The sequence below is a fragment of the Pogona vitticeps genome, chromosome 3 (genome assembly GCF_051106095.1).
Source record: "Pogona vitticeps strain Pit_001003342236 chromosome 3, PviZW2.1, whole genome shotgun sequence".
Classification (NCBI taxonomy): domain Eukaryota; kingdom Metazoa; phylum Chordata; class Lepidosauria; order Squamata; family Agamidae; genus Pogona; species Pogona vitticeps.
The window spans coordinates 47,816,098-47,838,799 of NC_135785.1; the positions used below are offsets into that span (position 1 = coordinate 47,816,098).

General features: G+C 38.4%; 1 protein-coding gene across 3 annotated transcripts in view; it reads right to left on the reverse strand.

Annotated features, from left to right (window-relative positions):
- Window positions 1-22,702, reverse strand: part of MAP3K13 (mitogen-activated protein kinase kinase kinase 13) — a 49,891-nt gene that overhangs the window by 18,301 nt on the left and 8,888 nt on the right. The window contains exons 3-4 of one of the 3 annotated variants that reach the window (XM_020787428.3): window positions 11,247-11,385; window positions 1,063-1,643 (exon numbers count right to left, since the gene is read on the reverse strand). In XM_020787428.3, the coding sequence (XP_020643087.3) occupies window positions 1,063-1,570 (508 nt within the window). In that variant the 5' untranslated portion in view covers window positions 1,571-1,643; window positions 11,247-11,385. Of the gene's footprint in view, window positions 1-1,062; window positions 1,644-9,434; window positions 9,667-11,246; window positions 11,386-22,702 lie in introns of those variants that run through there. The other 2 variants (XM_020787431.3, XM_020787429.3) reach the window with 2 other exon arrangements.

Sequence of the window (22,702 nt, forward strand, 5' to 3'; positions counted from 1 at the left end):
TCTAAAGGTTATTGCAACAATCATGTCTTCTGTAAGAATTTTAAGACTATCACTGGCTGACCTTGAAAAGTTCTTCTTTTAAAAGTAATTCAGTCCGTAGTCATTACATTGTTTGGCAAAAAATCCACTGTTATACGTAATGCTGAGCAGGTAATTTGTTATGTTGTTTACTGGACTGTTTATTATTTGCCATTACTTTCTGTTGCTTTTTGTTAAAAACAGGATTGAATAGATAATGGCACAAGATTTTAAAACAATACTGTCAGAATGCTTTAAAATCCTTTAAGATACCCTTTAATAGTGATTTTTCAAAGTACAGTGGTACCTCGCAAGATGATTACCCCGCAAAATGGTTTTTTCGCTAGACGTTGACTTTTTGCGATCGTTATAGCGATTCGCAAAACAGTTTTCCTATGGGGAATTTCGCTGGACGATGATTTGGTCCGTGCTTCGCGGACCGTTTTTTTTGCAAGATGACGATATTTATAGCTGATCGGCGGCTTCGCAAAATGGCTTCCCTATGGGCGATCTTCGCAAAACGGGTGTTTTTGGGACCGATGCTTCGCAAGACAGCGATTTAAACAGCTGATCGGTGCTTTGCAAAATGGCTTCCCTATGGGTGTGTTTTACAAGACAGCGATTTCAATGGAACGGATTAACATCGTCTAGCGAGGCACCACCGTATAAATTTTTACTTTTTACAAACAAGTAATTATGTTCTGATTCATTACTTCCAAGTTTTGATCATTTACAAATAGTGAGTCTCACGCCCCTTAGCACACAAGCAACAGAAATGTCACAACCAAGAACTCCAATAAGTGCCTCTGTATAAGGAAGCACACAGGGGCAGAAGGAACAGCTGCTAGGTCTTCAAACAGCTGAATACAAGGTCATTGCCTTATTTGTGATAATGTTCAAAGGTGAATGGGACATTCAAAATGATGAACCTGAGGCTGCAGCGATGTAATGGCATGCTCGAAGCTTAATGTTTGTTTGCCCTTGTGCTTGAAAACAATTCACATACACTCCTGCAAAAGACCTGATTTTGCTTCTTGAGTTTACCTTGTTGCTGCAGCTTGTAGTCAGTGGAATAGGCTTTCCCTATAATATTCCATACTGGCTTCAAACAGCCAAAGAGTCCTTCAAGAAATCCACCATTGCCACTGCCAGATCTGTTGAACTGGATCTTGATATCATCTGTTCCAGCGTTGGTCTCTCCACCTATATTATCCTTGTTGGCCTGATTAACAGTTGTTTCCAATTCATTTTGTTCTTTTAATTGCAGCACACTATTTTCAAACTGGTCCCTGGAATCTTCACTAACACTGGTCAATGCTGTTGTTGCAACTGGACTATTCATGCTCTCTGATGCATTGCTATGAATTAAGCCCTTGTCTCGTACATCCTCTATGATCTCAGGTGAAGAATGGAGACTAGTGGCTGCATGTTCTCCGTGCTTCCCACTGAATTCCTTGTCTTCAGTGAGGGACTTGCTGATAACGGTTGTAGAGGAAGACCAGCTCAGAGGGTCCTGAGAACTGATCATTGTATTGTGGGTGTGCATGTGCATGGAGCAGGCAGGCAGAGATATTGCTTTAAGAAAACCAAATGCTTACTCTCAATATATATAATGTCCCCAACACCTGAGAAAAAACATAAATGAAAATGAAAAGACAGGATATGAGAATTATATGGTTACGATCACCTGAAAGGAACAATATACATGTATAAAGTGTCCAAGAACCATTATCGAAGTCACATCTTTTTATTTTTGTTTCTTATCTTTATTTTTATATATATTTTTAAAAGAGCTCACGCCCAGTGATTCACGTCACACAAAAAAATCTACCACTCTGCTTCAAGAGATTTTTCACATTATCATATGTTACAATTTCCCAAGAAAGCAATGCAAAATTAATTCTGATAGATGATCTTCCACAGATATGGTATCTTTCAGCAAAATAATGGCATGCTGGACTTTAACTATCTATCACATTATATGACCTGATATCAAAACCAAACAGATTATTAGGCATATGACAAAACTACTGGAGTACATATGCATTTAAAAAACACCATCAAAACTGCATAAGGTTCATTCCACTAATTCATATATCATAAAAATATAATACATAAAATATTTTATACTCTGTTTAAACATTTTGAGTTTGATTAGATCACTGTTTATATTGTGCATAACAGACAGATAATTCATAGGTTGGTACAACATCAGACCATTTAACTGGGTGGCATTAGTGAACAAATATATATATATACGTATATATATATGAACCTGTGCTATTTAAAGTATTACTACCACTTTTGAATTCACTTTCAAAGCAGAAAAAGAGGCCTCTCAAATGAGCTCTTAGCTTTATATGGTCCACAGAAATGTATAACTTATTTAATGAGAACTAAATATTATATTTACATACTTGTCAAATCATATGTGAGTTACTTTTAGCATTGTTCCTATTTAGAACATTTTCACAGTCACAATTCTATGGTTCTAGAATTGCATAATCTAGTATCACAAGAAATAAACAAGACTGCATAATAACTTCTATAAAATAGCAATCAAAATTTTGTTGGAAAATGAAAATATATTCCTCAAAATCATAGAAAGATTGCTGACTTGATATTTAGACTTCGTAATCTCTTACAAAAATGTAACACAAGCATGAGAAGCTTCTATCATCCTTTTACACTATTTCATTAATCTGATATCCATGAGAATTCCATTTGCATTATCTAAATAATGTAACAAGTACACATCAAAGTTGTAATTATAGACGTGGAGTAAAGCATGAAACTGAAGGAAGGAGAAGGCACTTGCTTTTTCTCCCGGCAATATCGTTTTAAGATGTGGATCTGCTGCATCCAGAAGTCATCAAGCATACCATTCTACACATAAGCAATTTATAAATCATATACATTTCTGTTGATTTTCCACTTATTATATCTAAGAGGGGTAGTACATTTGCCTAAAGCTCCTTCTGACGGGGCTTTCGTACCCTTCAAGCCCAACATCAACACAACATCTTTCTTACTTTCATTTTTTCCCCTGGTTTTGCAGACTGTTTCATGCCTTCCTAACCCCTGGCACTTCTCTCTGCCACAAGCACAGCAGAACTGGAGACTTCTTGATGATAAAGATTGTGGCGTTCACCCCTCGTGCCCCTTGCTTGACCATCAAGCACACGAAGGCAAACAATCCCCTCTTTTACACTGCTGCCACCAGGTGATCACTAAATCATCATTGCTTCAGGAAGATTCAGGTCCACACTTCAAGGTCTTTTAAATATACCTTTTGTTTATTGATTACAGTTATTGATAATGATTCATGGATGTCTTCTTTAAATCAATTTATTATTATGAACAACCATCTTCTATCTGATAATACACTCCTAACTCTAATCACACCTCAGAATTCCCCAAACTCCACACTCTATCCCCTTCTCTCATATTCCACTCTTACTGACTCTGTTACGCTTACTGACTCCTTGACTATCTGACTGACCCTAACTCAGGCTCCGCCTCTTATGAGATCTTGCTCGGCTCCGCCTCTCAGCAACATGAACATGCATGAGCAATTATGTAACAAAACATGAACCATTGACCAAATAAATGGGGAACGCTACAAAGAGCTCCTTCTGAGTAAAAATATAGCTTGAAACACTTTGAATAAAGCAGCCACGCCCAGCCACATTCTTCAAGATGTGTCCCCTTCATTTTCAGCTCCACAGACAGAACTTTCACTGGTGTCCCAGGTGCAGTAAAACTTTATGTGCTTCTATCACATTCCCTCCAACTATTTCCCACATGTCATTTTCCCTGCTGTTGCTGCTGCTTTCCTGCTCCTGCTACAGGCTAGCCAAGCTCCTGTGCACAATCCAAAGCACTGTGGGAATGGAGCTCCAAGGCTTCTTCTCTATGTGGTTGCGGGAGCTGTTGCCATTGTTCTTCTGCCAACTGTTTCACATGATGTGAGGGACACCACATGCCAGACTGCTGCTGCACATCATGGTCAGCACAGCCCTGAGACTGGCAAGAAAAATGGCTTAAGCAAGATGTAGAAGTGGCCAGAAGGTGCTTGAGAAGAGTGGCAGAACACAAAATTTGAGGGGTTGACATCATTTTTATTGCTTGTTCTACAACTAGCCTTGCAGAAGCATTAAGTGGATGGCTTCCTGGAAACCTGTATAACATCCAAAATTAAATGGGACATATCAGCAGAGTTCATATCCTCCACACTGTCAGGTGAACTGATGAGAGGTCTGGCTAGTGAACTTCAACTTGGGAGAGCAGGTTCGGCAGTCTGGGAGACGAAGGAACCAATGCTAAGCCAAACACACTGGGGGGAGGGGCAAACCAAAGTTGTCTTGGCCATCATGACATTATTAGGATGGTGGCTCCTCCTTCTTCCTTGAGACAGACTATGACTCAAAGAATTAAAGTGAATGGAGGAAATATGTAGAGCAGCCCCATAGTCCATGGGATCATAGAAACATGTGAGCTATTCCTGCTCTGCAGCAAAAGCAGGAGCATTGATTAGTGGCAAACATTATCAATGATATGCTCCACTTCCTCACTAAGGTGTCAACAATGTCCTGATGGAGCTCCCATTCATGTATTATGAAAGAAATGTGGCTGAGGGGTTCTGCCAGAGTGTTCTCTGAAAGCACTAGATGGGAGTGTGACAGGATGAATGGAGTGCCAAATGCATCACTTCCAAAAGCATTGGGTGAGACAGAGTAGAATAGACAAAGGCATGCCTCCCTGCTTGTTTATGCAGTTCATGACAGCCATGTTGTTTGTTATTGCTTGGATTGTTCTTCCTTGGAGGAGTTACAGAAATGGTTTGAGAGCCTTGAAGATGATAAGCAGTTGCCAACTTCTTTGCAGCAGAGACCAGTTGGCTTGGATGCAGAGGTCCCAACCAATGTTCCCTCAAATTCCCAGCCCTGCTGGGTGGGGCTCTGCCCCTCACACACACGACTTTGCCCCCGCACAGGGTTCCGTCACAACCAGAACCAAAGGGCAGAAAGCAATCACTGTCGATGTGCAGAGAAGGTGGAAGGCTGTGCGGAGGGGGACAGAGTCACACATGTGCACACTTTAGAGGTAGCCTTGGTGGCAACAGTGAGCCCAACTGGTCTTCAAAGCATCTGCTGTAATGCCAATTGATAGATAAGGATGCTGGAAGGACATACATCGGACCAGGTTGGAGATGGAAGTCCACCAGAGCAGCTGCCATCTGCACTTACACAATGCATGAAAAAAAGAGTGAGAATTGGTTCTAATTCAAACGTCAGATCCACAAGAACTGATACTTCGCACATTGTTGTCATATGTAGTTAAGAATTACTGGATTATTTAAGCACCATATAAATGGAGTACTGTGGATGGCACACAATGCCTCATTCAAATCTCAAGTTCAACCAGAATTTCTGCCTTAATAAATCATAGGTAATATGGCATTGAGTCCATCCATTTGCTTTTCCTTTCAATGTGAATATGGAAACAGAACACAAAGCAACTATTTCATATTGCATCCAAACCTAGGTTAAGTGTACTATAAAAAGCCAGGCCTAAAATCAGAGATTTAGATGACAAATAGCATCCTGGGTTCAGACATCACACAAAGCTATGCCTTCCTGCCTTGACTACCCAGTTATATAAAGCAGGAACATATAGTGGTATGCAGTATCATTTTGTTTGTTCACATTTTGTTAGGATTCCTGTCTTAATGTAACATTAAATGTGTTCCTGCTGACCTCATGCAAGAACACATTTAGCTTTTTTTGGAGGGGAAGAAGCTATGTCAGCCTGTTGCAACAGAAACCACAACATGTCTTGTAGTACCATTATCTGGTATAAGCCAACTATAAGCCATTTAATGAGATGGATGGAAAATGCCCAAATTGGCACATTATTATATACAAGCTTACTGGGTAGTTAAGTGGCTTGTTTGCCTTATGCAAAACAGACAAACTTTGCATATGGTAAATGGGTCAGTCTTCACACAAATTAATAAATGCAGTGACAGAAACTATAGTACTGTATTCTAAAACCAGTGGGAGAACTCTTCAGTACTGCAGAACACTCTGTCTTCAATCTGAAGATGGCCAGCATTAAATGAGAGAACTTCAAAGAGAGATTCAGTGAAACAAATGAGTAAGAACACATTTGTTTATACTGTATATCAATTAATAATTTAATAGTAGAAAGTCAAGCCACAACTAGGTGCAAATGCTCAGATCAACAGCCAGATTGGAACTTCACAGCCAAATGTTAGCATAGGCACTAAATAAAGCCAAGGTATTTCACAACTAAAACCTTAAGTCCAGAACATCCTCTTTCGTATTTTCAAATAGTAAGAAACAGAAAGCCCTTCCAGCAAATATTAAGGGGGCAGATGTACCTTAAGCATTGAGAATGCAAGTAATTTAGGGTTTTAAAAGTAATAACTTCCTCAATTTAGACTGGAAGTTTATTGGCAACCAATACAATTCCTTCAAAACCAATATAATATGGTTTCCGTATGACCAAAATCATGTTGCTTAGCAAAGTAAATTGCACTAGAAGACAAATATTGATTCAAACACAGATCTACTGATCCAATGTAATAATTTCCATTGATTCAAACAGGCCTACTCTGTGCTAAAGTAAGTCACAGAGTAGGTTCATGTGAATCAATGGAATTTGCAGAGAAGGTGGCTCATCAAATATCCATTGATTCAAGGGGCCTATTCTACTGTAATTTACTATATTTACCAACACAATTTCAGTCTATGATGTTTCTGACTACATTTCTATATTTCTTACAGCTTCTATGTCATCCTCAAGGACAGCCAAATGCAGAGCACACTGCAGTACTCTAGAAGAAAAGTAGTGCATCCAGGTTATATCTATCCAGAACTGATCATAATTGGCAAACCTACCAGAGCACTCCAGACCAGTAAGATGACTTGGCCTCAAGGACAGAAATGAGCCCAGAAGAAGTCCCAGGATGTCCCTCTGGCTTCTTCAAAGAGCACCATCCCATTAGAACATGTCTCTAATTGAGTTATTAGATTTGATCCCACAAAGCCAGCCTACTGTCAAGTTTCAGTTTCAGTTAATTAGCCCTCACCTAGCACTATTACAGTGGCCAGCAACTGATAAGCAGGTATACAGCTGGGCATCATCACTATACTATTCTCTAGACCAGTGATTCCCAACCTTGAGTCCCCAATGTTCTTGGACTAAAACTCCTAGAAGCTTTTGCCACTAACTAAGCTGGCCAGGATTTCTAGAAATTGTAGTGCAAGAATATCTACTAGAAACATTGTTCTCAACAAATCTGAACCAATCTCCTGTTGTTTGAGCAGGAATATAGGCTTTTTAAAATTATACCACTGATCAACTCATCAGTGCAAGGACATCCATATGATCAGCTCATCTACTGTTTGTCACTCATGGTTAAAGTAAAGTCACTTTAATCCATTTTGTATTTCAGTTCCCTGTTACCCAACTAATTAAAACCTCACACAAACATTCCACATAAAACAGTGAAGCTGGAACGGGCCTATAAGGCCATCAAGTCCAACCCTCTGCTCAACCCTGCATGCATTTAATAATCTGACAACTGATCCATGTATCTGATTAAGTGGGTTGCATACCACACATATATATGCCTGCCAAATAACATTTACTAATCTTTAACGTACCACTATGGAAAAATTGAGAATTTGTGTTTCACTTCTTTTCTGATCCCTGAGCTTTTCACACTGTATTTTCTAATATCAACCAAAAGATTAACAAAGAGTTGAGTCCATTTTAAGTTAGGCATGCTTTCATTCAATTGATGTCAATGTTTAATCATGCTCAAATTGTCCTGTTGGTTTCTGTGAGATTGAAACATAACTAATAGTTTGATTCAAATCCAATGGGCACCAGTTTCAAAGCTAAGACAATGACTCCATATAATGGTATACATAAAACAGGAAACTGATCAATCCATTACCAAATACTAGTACAAGAATGAACAAATCTGGCCATGCCAAACCAAAAGAAAGAAATATAATGCCCTTTCTCAAGAATTTATTTGAAGAGGTTGACCAGATGTCAAGCTTAGCATTTCACAATTAATGAATATGCAATCTGCTATTTAAACCTGTAGTACCGTTATTATAGTTTGGAAGGTTAGCCACAGATTCAAAATGACAGTCAAGCTGTCACAGTAAAATTAAACAATAATAGATAAGAAATAAAGTTCTCCCCACTGTGAAATAGGAGGTTAATAAATATTTGCATATGCACCTTACATTCATTTGTGGAGATAAACCAACATAGAAAAGAAGTAATTTGTGTCAAAGGGTAGGTGTCTCAATTAAAAGAAAGGCACAATCATTTTTTCCAAACACTGCAATCGAACCACCACTTTTTCTATTCCCAACTTCAATCTTGGCACAGTGTCAAAATATAGCTTTTAATTATTTCCAGTTTCACCAATAAATATAGGAAACATTATGCTGTAATCTGACATGGATTTTCAGGATGAACAAAAGCCAAAACTCTCCATTCTAAAGTACTTCTCTAACATTGCTTTCTTCACTTATGACACTTATACTTTGCACTCAGTTTAAGAAAGGGATAAGATTAATTGCTTTTTCTCTTACTGGTTCACAAAAACCTTCCCACTGATTTCAGTTAAACCCCAGACTGAATATCAAACATTAATTCTCAATAAATAGAAACAGATCAGGACTTATTTTGATTTACATTGCAGTATATCAAAACCAAAACCTAGGTATGCAATTTTGTTTTTAAAACTGCTTTTTAAAAACATAGATATTAATATGATGTGTCTGCAGCTGAAAGCAATCTGTTTTCATTTGAGTAAATGAACTGAATTTAACCAGTAGTTAAAATAGTTAAGATCAGTTCATTAATAGCACTAGAAACTGGCTAATATGATTCCTTTATCTGCCCCAAAACATACTGCCATGCATTTTAAAATTTATTAGCAAGAGAACCGAAGCTCCTCCATCAGATAATAGGATTACATTTTCAGAAGGAGACAAAGAAAAATCTGCTGGTGTGAAATCAGTTGCAATGATCTCCCTTAATATTTGCATTTCTGCCTTTTTAAAGAGCCATTGAAATTCATTCCCTCAGATTTTAAACAAATGGAAACACCATTACACAATTCCACAACTGCAAATGAAGGAAGTCTGCATGTGCTGTATAGAAAAGGAAATGGACAAGCAGCTGTGAGACACAGAAATATTTTTGGCTGTAATATGGTCTCTTTCAGCATTTCTTCCAATCCACTTGCACTCAAAATGCACCATCCATCTGTTCCTCTATCATAAATGGCAAGAAGGTAACACTGGCCATTCTCTAAGCAGAGTTCCTTGAAGCAAGACAGATTTTGTGAATATACTTACCATGACTGATCATTTCTACAATCCTGCTCCATCTTCTCTTGCTACAAGATGGGTTGCAAAGCATATACACGCATACCTGCTGTGTAAAATACAGCACGGAAATTCCACCCACACAATCCTGCAACCCCGCTGCAAAGGAGAATACAGAAGCTACTGACGTCACAGATTCATGAATGGATGTACACTGAGCTGTTTTAGGTTTCAGTACAGAAGCTGATGTGATGTATGCTTTAGAAAAGGAGGGGCGAGACACAGAAGGACAGCCAATCAGAAACCAGCAGTTACAGCTTGCCTTCCTTCTGAAAAATCTCATCACAGAGGCAGACGCCACCAATCAAATCCCTGCAACATAGTCTCAAAGGTTATGATACAGACCCTGCCAGCTGGAAGGGGTGTGGGGCAAATGACAATGAAAACAAGGCTAAGGCGTGCGGTGAATATTGGAACAGCATAGAGAGAAGCACAATTGCCGACACACACACAGCTGCAAAACAAAAAAGGCTCTTTTACCTTCATTAAATAATGGTGTGTGTCTATTAATAAAACTGTTTGGCCAGATAAGTCTTATGTGGCAAATGCTATCAAGTAACTACCATCGGCTATAGCGAACCAATGTTTTTATTCATCAAAGACCAATTTTTGTTCATTTAAATTTTTTAAGGTGATGTATACAATCCATGATACCAACTTAAGTATCTACTCCTGGGTTTCAGCACATTCATTTTCAAAGCATCCACCAGTTTACAACAAATGCAATCATTTACGGTTGTTTTCATCTCTTGGGGGGGGGGGGAGAAAAGAAAGAAAATAACTATAACTAAGTCTCTGTAGATCAAATTGCTACATAGTATAGATTAGTTCCTGCAAAGTATCACAATATTACCACACACCACAATAACAGTATATCCAGGTGGGAGAACCATACAGTCAAACATTAATGAGAATTTTCAAACAGGAACTGTGTTACTCTGTTACAGCATGCTTAACAATGAGGACAACAACAACAGAGGAAAGTTCTGTAGCACCTTTGACTAGTACAGTGGTGCCTCGCAAGACAAATGCCTCACAGGACAAAAAACTCACAAGACAAATGGTTTGGGCAACGGGGCTGATGACTCGCAAGACAAATGTTCCTATGGCCATGCTTCGCAAGACAAATGTTTTCCATTCATAATGCCCTTCCATATGTTACATTTATATTTATTTAGGCATATAACTAAGGCCCTATAAGGAATCTATTTCTACTTCCTGGGGGCAAAGACCACAAATTTAAAGTTAAATTATAAATATATACAGTGGTGCCTCGCTTGACGAGGATAATCCGTTCCAGCTAAATCGCTGTAGAGCGAAATCCTCATCAAGCAAAATAAAAAAGCCCATTGAAACACACTGAAAACCGCTCAATGCGTTCCAATGGGCTAAATACCTCAGTGTCCAGTGAAGAGCCTCCATAGGGCGGCCATTTTCCAATGCCTGTGCAGCGAAAAATCCATCCTAAAGCACAACGGGGAGCCATTTTACACAGCGGGTGGCCATTTTGAACCCAGAAGATCAGCTGTTTTGATCGTCGTAATGCGAAGAATCGGTTCCTGAAGCAGGGAACCGATCGTCAGGAAGCGAATTTTGCCCATTAAAACATTGTTTTGCGAGGTAATCGTTAAGCGAGGCACCACTATATACCTCCCAATGTGAAAACAAGGGTGACAACTCTTTTGGGAGAAGGGAAATCATACTTTACTAACAGAAAGGATAAGATGTAAAGCTGTTCTGATGAATATCATTTTCATTCTAAACCTAAATTTCTTCTGGTACCTGATCATGGTTCCAGGCATAGCAGTATCCCATGTCCTCTTAAGCTGAGACTTGCTCTTCAAGTTAGATAAAGCAAGCTGACATTCAGTGCACCTTCAAAAGCCCAAGAACAAGACATTCCAACTCTGGTTTCTTCTATCTGAAAATAGCCAAAGAAAAAGATTGATGAGAATTTTTAAAAGAAGGATGCTGCACTAGATGGGTCCTTGGCCTGATCCATCAGAGCTCTTCTTATACTGTATTCTTAACTCAAACCAAAATAATATGATTTTCTTTCCCTCTGCCAAGTTGCCAAGTGTTTGACAAACATATAAATCATTGAAACATATCTTAATAAAGAGACAAACAATTATTACCGCTTATAGCAATTTATTTTCATTTCTCAAAATGAAAGCTTTCATCTGTACTAACTGGGGAAGAAAAGGCGGTACAACCAACGAAAAGGACTTGGAGGAACTGATTTGGAATCTTTTCTTATTTGAGGTAAATAAGCAAAGTTAGACATATGTAGCTGAAAAGAGTGTCACACATGAATATTTGGATAAGAGGCCATTATATTTAGAATTTATTTACTATAAATAATTGTCAATAAATAAGAAATTCTGTAAAATAATTTATGAGAGTTAAAAAAACATGAAGGGGGTTACACAACGGTTCTCAAGATAACAGGAAATATAAAGCTAACACAGTACTTCCAAGACGTATTCATCTTGCTCTGGCACACAGGTTCCGTTGCTACATATGGCTAATTCACTCTAGAAAGGCCATGCAGCAATTTCCTCACTGACACAAAGGGAACACTCACTAATTCTCTCCTTCTCCTGCTATAAAAGCCATGCTTGTTTACAGATCACTTCACTCTACTGATCTGCTGCCAACATCTATCAGTCTAAGTTGATGATTTAGTGGGTTAAAACGAAGCATTCCAATTAAAAATATTCACTGTAAACTGCCAGGCTACTTAAGGAAGTGCAAAATGTTACATTAGAATAGACCTCTTCAATGAATAACTTTGCCCCATCCAAGGCTGGCTTAGATAAAATTCATACAGACTGTGACCCAAAACTTGGGTGAGTTTCTATCCAGCTCAGCAGTATGGGAGGTTTTGTTATTTTAACTGCTGATTGATAAGGGCTTATCTCTAAGTATTCAAAAGTTGAGTTCAACACACTTACTAAAGAAATCAAAGAACACAAGAGGGAGGCAAATGCAGGAAGGGGTGATACCTTTACTGGACCACTGAAGGGGGAACAGGGGGAGGCAAGGAGTCTAAATATTTTGTTTCCTTATAAATCATCTTTCAGTGAGTCTTTTTGTCTTTGCCTCCAATTATTCTTCTCTCTGCCTTCTAAATACCTGTACTGCAACAGTTATTATCAACAGAGATCATAGCCTAGACACAACCCGCTACGTCTGAAAGCTCATCCATCAAGTGTGGTTCTGGCCTGGAGAGCTGTGCTTTGGTTCCCACTATGGTGGCACAGCATACAACAGTATCATTTCAAGTCCATACATAATCTAGAGGCATGAACAACTTAACCCCACTTATGGTTTTCTTAAAATTTATGTGCAAGTGGCAAACAAAAGCATTAATTGGCGATGCAATGCCCTGACTAGAATGAGCAAGGTCCCTACTTAGAAAGAGTCTGACTGTCAAGAGCTCCCAGGCAGAACTGAATCTCACCTATCATCAAACTACTTGCAAATATTGCAGTTAAGAGCAACTACACCAGGCTACTTCCCAGTGATCCTCCCAATCAAGGGATAATAATTGTTCATGCTAATGATTAATAACTAAGGATTGTACTAATAATTCTTTTTTAGCCCATCTAGTAATCTATATTTTTCTTCATAATATCCATGACATTTCATTTTATTCATTCCACAAAGGCTTGCTTATATGACATTTGAGGGAGAAATAGTAATAATTTAAGGTATGCATATGATATATTAGAGGCTGAAAACACCCATCACTGAAACAACTGATGAATGGCAAATGAAAAAGTGTAAAAGCAAGACTACAGTTAAATATTAAGAAGACAAAAATCATGACTTCATTGATATATACAAAATACGTGGGCTCTAGAATTAAATCAAGCCTGAACTATCGCTAGAAACTAAAATGTATAAACTGAGGCTATCATGCTATGGATATTAAAGGAAGACAAGACTCCCAAGAAAATACAATAATGCTAAGAAAAAAGGCCGTAGGAAAAGAGGACAACTAAACATGCAATGAATTGACTCAGTAAAACAAGCTACAGTCTTTAATTTGAAAGATGTTAACCCGGCTGTTAACGACAGGATGTGTTGAAGGTCACTAAGTCATAGGATTGCCAAATGTCAGAAACAATTTGGTGGCACAAAACAAGTTTCTATCAAGCAGTATATGGCTACAATGTAGATTCCAATATGTAATAAAGTAATCCCATCAGCCTACCATATTTACAGTGTGAATGCTATTACAGTACTTCTATGAATATGTTCCATTAACCTGTTAATTTCTACAAAACATAAACATTCTGGTACACACTAGTAAACATATACATGACCCAGAGAGCGAAGATAGCAGGTGGCTGCAGGATCTTGTGCCTCTCTTTACTCAGGGTTTGGGGCAACTTTTCCTTTCACTTTATCAATGTATTTTATGGGATGTATTTGCAACTGACTGTAGCCAGTGCAGAATCTATTTCATGGATGGGAATCTGAGTCCCTATGGCAGCTACTTTGTAACTGTACCAGTGACATTATGAACAGGTGTACCACTCCAAAAGGGCTGGAAAGCTCTGGGTTACACAATAATTTTGAAATATTAAAAGGAATCTCACTCTGGTGGCATAGAGTGTGTTTGAATTGACATCTATAATTTTCCACCTAACAAAGAAATAAAAACACTAAACTATGCACCCCAAATTAACAGGTTAGACTCTCAATCATACAGATAACACATACAAAAACATTTCATCAATTCTGGTGAGTAAAATGGATTAGCAAGAGCCACTACTGGTTGATGATTTTCTTCTGAAAAGAGTGTGTGCTCCTATGAATGCAACCAGAATCTGTGAATTACAGTGGGGTCTTGACTTGAGAACTTAATCTGTATTGGAAGGCGGTTCTCAAGTCAAAAAGTCTGTAAGTCAAGTCTCCATTGACCTACAGTGCATTGAAAACCGACTAATCCCGTAACAGGCCGTTTTTGTTCCATTTTGTTTTTTTTCTGGTCTGTAAGTCAAATCTCAGTCTGCAAGTCAAACCTAAATTTTGCGGCCAGAGAAGTCTGTAACTCAAAAAGTCTGTAAGTCAAGCCGTCTGTAAGTCAAGGGTCCACTGTAGAGCTAATTTGCTGCTGTGACTTGCACTGTTTCATCAGCAATTGGGTTCTGATCAGTGACAGATTTCGATTTGATCCAGCAAGTACAATCTTATGGTTTTTTCCTACTTCATCCATCACATCCATCAGGAAGTGCTCCCTACGCATGCTAATATCCCAATTCCAGACATTTTAGGCATGATAATTAAGAAGTACTGTACAGTAATTCTCACAGAGCGGAATGTAACTTCTGCCTTAGTCCTTTAGGGTTGCAACCTAATTCTGATAGCCAAGTTTGTTTTCTCTTTTTACACAGACACATAGAATCTGAGGCTAGGACCACTTTAGGCCAGGAAAACCTTAGTTCCAGATTATGTTTACTGACTGTCAGTGAGAATTTGAGAATGGCAACATTTAAAAGTGAACACACTTTTTAAAGCAGTTAACTTCTAAATCATAAACCAGCTTGAAATGACAGAACCATCAACAGACTCAGCAAGCAAAAATTATATAACCTAGTCTAATATGTACTGATTGAAAGCAACAGTGCAAATCACAAAGCAAAAAAATACACCAAAGTCCTTCACAAGCAAAAGCTCAGGCTAAATAATAAGCTGAAAAGAACTAAAAATAGCAAGGATTGCATGCTAAGGCCAAAGGCTAGCAGCTAAAGGGTAAATATTACAAACTGAATTAAATATTAATAATAATAAAAAAACACCTGGTGGAATCATTTTACCTCAAACCAAAACACCAAAAGCTGTGCTGCTCTGCAAAATTCTTTGGTGAGAATATTCCACAAAACTGAAATGCTACCAGACAGAAGATCCTTCGCCGTTTTCAGCTCCCATGGAAGAAAGTTCTTCCAAAGGTCAAAAAATCAATAGCCATCTGCAACTGTCTCTGTTCTTCTGAAAAAATGTCCAACTTAATTACTATTACAATTTGCTTCACAGAGAAACTAAAAATTAAAATAGGCTTTTACATTAACTAGATGGAATTCACAAGGGAAAAGGAGAGTAAGAATCAAATCTTAGAGCTTACAAGTTTAAGTGATAAAATAGACTTACAAGTTTCCAGGAGGTAAGCCAAGCAAAAAACACTGAAGAGTTTAAAGACGAACACAAGATTTTGTAGCCCACACCCATTTCACATCAGATGCATGGTACAGCCTTAGTAGAGAGATACTGTATTTATACAAACACAAGGAGTGGGGGTGTTCAGAACACAATAGGTGCCAGCACACTGATAACCTTAACACTTTAGGGAGATGACAACGATATAGTGACAATACATAAGCAGATGAATATTTGTAACCTGAGGAAAAAAAATCTTTGTCCTAACCAAGTATAAGCATCACAGTTTCACCTCTAAATGAACTCTGGTGTGTGGGGAATGGAGCAAAATGCAAGAATACAGCAAAAACTTCATAACAATGGAAATACAAACAAACACAAGTTGGATACTAAAACCAACAAACCAGCCGCCCAGAGTAGACTTTGGTCTAGATGGGTGGGGTATACATTTAATAAATGAATGAATGAATGAATGAATGAATGAATGAATGAATGAATGAATGAATGAATGAATAAATAAATAAATAAACAAACCTTCATAGAGGAGTGGATCTGCACAGATAGTGAGATTTTAAAAAATCTTAGAATGTATCTCTCAAAAGGGGTCAAAGAAGAATGCTTGCGGAAGGGCAATCCGAGGCACAAGAAGGAAGAACTCCTCTCCTACTGTTTAACAAAGAGGGGTGGACTTTTCACCAGTACCACCAGTACAGTGATTCTCAGCGTGGTAAAGAGGACAGAGTGACAGACTAGGACTCTGAAGTACAGGGTTCGAACCCCTGCTCAACCATGGAAACTGACGGGAGTAGAACTTGCAAAGCCACTCCTTAAATATCTCACTTACCTAGCCCTACTAGGGTGACTATAAGTTGGTTGTGACGATGGTATAGCACCTTTATATCTCAAAGGTAGACCAGCCATTCTCAGTTTTTGTTTGTTCTGTTTGTTTGTTTGCTATTTAGGAGCTATTCTCAGGTTCCAGGGTCCCCTGTCAAACAAGGAAAGCCATTGGTTGTGTGTAAACAGGGATACAACCCAAACAGATGAATCTGTGTCCCCCCCCTTCAAATCTACCAGGGCCCCCCAGGGAATGGCTGCTCTAGACAGCCAATTAATATGTACACATCCTATATTAAAACTGGTCAACTTAATTAAGGTTTATCAAAACAAGGCAACTTCGTTTAGCTTGTTTCAATTAACCATTAATCCTTGCCATGCTTTGCTCAGGTCTAGCATATTATTACTGTATTTGTTTTTTACATTTATATACTGCCATGTAATGCACTACGGTTTACAGCAATAAAAAACACAACAGTTAAAATAAAAACAAAATTAAGTTGTGGTTACTTAAAAATTAGATGTGGAAGCTGCCAACCCACTCCTCGTGCCCACAATGAAGGAAGAGAAGGTAGGGAAGAACTGTCACACCAAAATTCAATCACATAGTAATGAACCAACCAACTGGGTTTCTTGTTTACACTATTAATACAAGACACAAATCCTGTAACACTAGAAGCCCAAAATGTAAAATCCCCTTGGTTACATTTGATATATGTAGCCTTTCTTTATTACAGAGAAATATATTTGCCAAAATTCTATCTGTAGACAACTATTCAAGGCAAATATATTCTTTTATTTTAAAAATCCAGTAACCATAACTGTGGATTCCTAAACAACTCTATATTTTTATTTGTCCTTTGTTTTGAAAATGTTCTTTTAACTTTTCAAATTAATGCATTTATATAACCCTTTTACATAACTGTGAACTAAAGCACACTGTGGTAGTAAGAGCTACAGTTGCCTAAAGGTAATATGTAATTCTTCCTTCTATGCAGCTATTAAAAGCACATTAGTTTCATGAAATATCGAACCAGATAATCCAAGAAGAAAATTAAAATGGATATTCAGCTATATTTCCCTTCTCTTTTTTCAATTGTGGCTTGCAACAAATACTGCCATCATCCCAGGAAGACCTTCAAGAAATAGGTGGTAGGTCACTGAACAAAACAGAATAATCATAAACAGTTAATGTTCAGCAGTGTGTTATTTCTGTACATTTTTCTGTCACCAGACTTTCAGCAAATGCATTCCTGGGGATGGAGTTTGACAACACCCACATACTATGACACTTCTGACGGCAATGATAACTCTTGACTTAACTAGGGCAAACAAAATAGTGAAAAGCAAGCTCTATAGCAGCAGTCTTGGGTGCTCAGAGATCTTCCTTGTTTGGAGGGGGGAGAGAATACTGTACTTTCATTTTATTTCAATCACATTGGTTTCTCATTGCTCTTGCATGACTCTGCTGTTCAGTCAATACATACAGTATATTCAGAGTCCAGGACATGGCTTCATAAATCATGGCTTTTGAAGTCACAATGGACTGTCCAAAGACAGACGATCTCTTAGGGAAAGAGATCAGAATAATCTAATCTTTTAGTCAAAAAGTAATGTTTGCCTGCAAGTCCATCTAAGTCTGGACTTGTCTAGAAATTATGTAAGCTTTCAATTATCATCAAATTACGGTTTGGGAAAGATGAGGCAACAATAAAACAAGCAAGTAGAGTTAAGAACAAGAGATAAACTTTTCTGTGTGCTTTCCAACTTTTTAATCTTTTTTTTTCCTATAAGATTTTATCTTCCATCTAGCATGCAACTGAGCTACAAAACTAATTTTCCCACAGTTTTGTCTGGACAGCAGCGCCTTCAGCTACCTGAACATTATACAAAGAGAGAGACCAGGCAGGGAACCCGGCCTGCTAGCAGAATACCTGTAACCTGCATAAGGAAGTGAATGAATCCTCATTAAAAACAAGGGACAACGTTCCCTCCACAGACAGAGCTCTTTTACACATGAAAAGCAAATGCTCATTTATTGCATGTCATGGAGGATCAATTTACAGTGGACCCTCGACTTACAGACGGCTCGACTTACAGACTTCTCTGGCCACAAAATTTAGATTCAACTTGCAGCGGGAGAATCGACTTACAGACCAGAAAAAAACCCAAAATGGAACAAAAATAGAATAAAAACTGCCAGTTATGGGATTAATCGGTTTTCATTGCATTGTAGGTCAATGGAGATTCGACCGACAGACTTTTCGACTTGCAGCCACTGTTCCAATACGGATTAATTCCGTAAGTAGAGGGTCCACTGTAATTCACAATGATTTAAACAATCAGGGATGGACTACTCTGGCAGGCCTAGGGAACAGTTTTTGTCCCAGTACCTATGTAGCTGCACCAAGTTTCAAATGTCAAAAACTGTTTTAAAATGAATCAAAACCAGAAGTATCCAAACATCCTCTGTTTCCAGAAGCCTCAAGGAGCAAAATGTTTTTTTTCACCAAAAATGTATGAGAGCCATAAAGGTATTTGGGAGCTGCACACAGCCCTTGGATCACACTTTGCCCACCCCTAATTTAAATTATGTTCCAAATCATCAACAAACAACCCCAATTTAAATACTGTAACTGACTTAAATAAAAAAAAAATCCCAATACTCCTTCACATATTTCCTGAACAATGGTGTAAGACTGATACAAAGACATGCAATTTACAATTGAAGAGATCAAGGTAAAACATTTAGGCAACATCTTCAGACATATCCTCATACTCACCATTGTCTCCAAATCAACAGTTTTCATTATGATGTTTATTGCTGCAACTACATATTGCATCTCCTTGTACCAGTGACACACTGTCTTTTTCTTTAGGAACAAAAATTCTACAAAATTCCCAGACAGCATCTCCTTCACATAGAGAAAAATCCATAACAAACTACATGCAAAGAGCAGCAGTCATTCCATTCTCCTTTCCAATACTGTCTCTACAATACAGTATAATCAAAATCTGCTTTGCTTGGCCCAACTCCACTCACTCATTCTTTGTACAGCACACTGTTTCAGTCGGCTAGTAACAGAAACTGAAAGCCAGAACTTCAAGCAAGAATTAATAACTACTGTTCAGTGCTCAGACCATTTTCATCAGATGAATGAAGAACACTGAAGGAGTTTTCCTGAAGATTATGAACACATTCAGGTATCACCTGGGCAACAACAACACCTTCAGCTGCTCCTTCCACTTCAGAAGCACCAATACAAGGTTGTATGTACACTGCTGGATGAGTGACTCTGCAGGCAGCCACCAATAACAAAAGGGCCCTTGTCAGAGCCAAAGCTAACTATAATCTCTGTTAACATAGCTTGTCAACATCTAAAGAAGACCTATTGCATCAGCTTCATCAAACACGTGATTGTGATATACTCTGTATTCAAGAAATGCGTAGAGACACTAGCAACACCCAGAAAATTGAACATGAGACGTGCACACCTCAGAGACAGCATGGAAGAGCTATATTAGTCAAACCAATGTAGGTGATCTGACCATGAATAGTACCATTCCGCAACAGATACAGTTTTGAAAAGCTGATTGGCAGAAGTTCAGTACAACACTGGATGGAATTACATCAAACATTTGTTCAGTCCCAGAGGCCTATGACCAGCTCATCAAGGCAGTTAAAATATAATTCCAGTTGTCATTGCCCCAATGATGAAGAACCAACTACCGCCAAGGCTTAACATCAGAAACAGTCATCCAAATAAACACTTATTTTTCACTAACTGAACAAAATCTCTAAGTGAGGAAACAATTTTTGCTGAGCAGCTTTTTTTGGTCTCAAAAACCAAAAGAGATACAGCGGTGCCTTGCTTGACGAGGATAATTCGTTCCGTTCAAATCGCTAAGCGAAATCCTTGTCAAGCGAAACGAAAAAGCCCATTGAAATGCATTAAAAACCAGTTCAATGCGTTCCAATGAGCGAAATACCTCAGCATCCAGGGAAGATCCTCCATAGGGTGGCCATTTTCGGTGCCTGTAAAGCGAGGAATTCATCCTAAAACACAGCAGGGAGCCATTTTAAACAGCGGGCAGCCATTTTGAAGACCTGACGATCAGCTATAAAGATCGTCGTTAAGCAAAAAGTCCGTTCCCGAAGCAGGAAACTGATAGTTGTTTTTGCAGGAAACCGATAGTTGATTTTTGCCTATTAAAATGTCATTGTCAAACAATTTCCTCGTCTAATGAGGTAATCGTCAAGTGAGGCACCACTGTAAATAGCTAAAACTCATGGAAGAAATAAACATGTCAGGAAAATGTCAGGAGAATTCTTGGCCACCTATGACATTTTTCATCATCAAGCTGCAGTTCAAAATGTCTATAATCTTAGTAAGGATTATAAACTAGCTAAAGTAATTGCAACCTTTCTGCAAAACTGCAGATTTTTCATTAACTTTCAAGGCTGTGGAGGCAGAGGTTGGGAGTTCAATTCCTCACTGTGCCTCCATGACAAGGGCTAGACTCGATGATTCATAGGGTCCCTTCCAGCTCAGTTCTAAGATGATGCTGACAATGCTAATGATGAGGATTCAGAAGAATGGCCTGCCGAGAGCAATACACTGCTCTGTTTTGTTTTATTATCCACATCAATGACTAACCACTTCTTCAAGGCACCAAAAGTTTTTTTTTATGCTGACAGTCTCACACGTTGCTCATTCGGACAGCTTTCAGCATCTTCTAACATATGCATTACAAGAACTTGGCACATACAATAAAATCAACTTAAACCCAATCTACCAAAACTCAGATATGTGCCTCCATCTGAGAAACATGTCAGAAACTTCAGGTTACTTGGATGAATGTCCAACTACTAGATCATTTCCCCCCCAAAACTCCTAGGGTGTGAGTGCGGGTCTATATATATAGAAACTCGGGTAGACAATCAGAAACATTAAAACTCTTGGCCCTATGCTACTCTGTAGGCAAATAGGCAAGCCTGGTGTGGCATAAGTCAGCCGAAGCCAACACAATGTAACTCAATAAACAAAACATAGGGACAAGATCTCTCTTGCTGTTGTTTGCCAGAAGTTGATATTGAAACAAGTGCTGCTATGATTCCAGTCGTGACAACACATAACCAGCATGAGAAGCACTCTTTGATAGTTTTATTCTCTGTTAAGTATATGTGGTCTCTTGTTAAATCCCTTTACATCTGTGGCCATCACAATATCTACTTTTCTGTGTAGTTTCTCTTCTGCTCACAGAGAATTAAAGTAATACAAAATCTTATATAGGCAGGAAAATATCCTAAAGTATTCTAGATGCAGAATGTAATTCAGGAAGAAAGATTATTACACTGCTCAGATTTAGTTGTTAAGACAACAGATTATTTTAAAATGAGACAACAAATGTCTATACCAATTCCTCTGGATATTCTAGGTAATCCAATTTAAAGAGAAGTTGTTTCTCTAGATACAGTAAATGAATTTAAAGAGAAGTTTTTGTCAGACATAAGTTGCTTTCATCTCAAATGAATCACAGAATAAATAAGGGAATATATTAAAGCTGCTGCATAAAGAATCCTTGAAGAAACTGGTATATTTAGCTGAGGGAAGATTGAGGGGATGATATGACAACTATCCACAAGCATTTGAAGGGCTGTTGCTTGAAAGATGGAATAAAAATACAGTGGTGCCGTGATTTAGGACCATAATCCATTCCGGAATGATGGTCGTAACTTGAAATAGTCATAAGTCGAAGCACCATTTCGCTTAGGAATGCACTGAAATGCAATTAATCCATTCCAGCCAAAGAAAAAAAAACTTAACAAAAAAATCACTGCAAGACTCAATGGAAACGCAATTAATCCCTTCTGGCCGAAGGGGGGTGGAAAAAGAAAAGCAAGGACCCATAGCAAAAGCACAGAAAACAAAGCAGATTGGAAATGCACAGAGAACAAAGGGATAAGGTCAGAAATGCACAGAAAGCAAAGGAAAAAGCAAGGGAAGCATGCAGGACCCATTGAAAAGGACAGAAAACAAATGGAGCAGATTGGAAATGCAGAGAGAACAAAGGGACCAGGTCGAAAATGCACAGAATTCAAAGGGAGCAGATCAGAAATGCAAAGAGAATAAAGCAAAAAGCAATGGAAGCACGCAAGACATATCAAAAATAGGGGGGAAACCCAAAAAAGCAACCAAACCCAAGTCCCATCAGAAATGGGGGAAAAACAC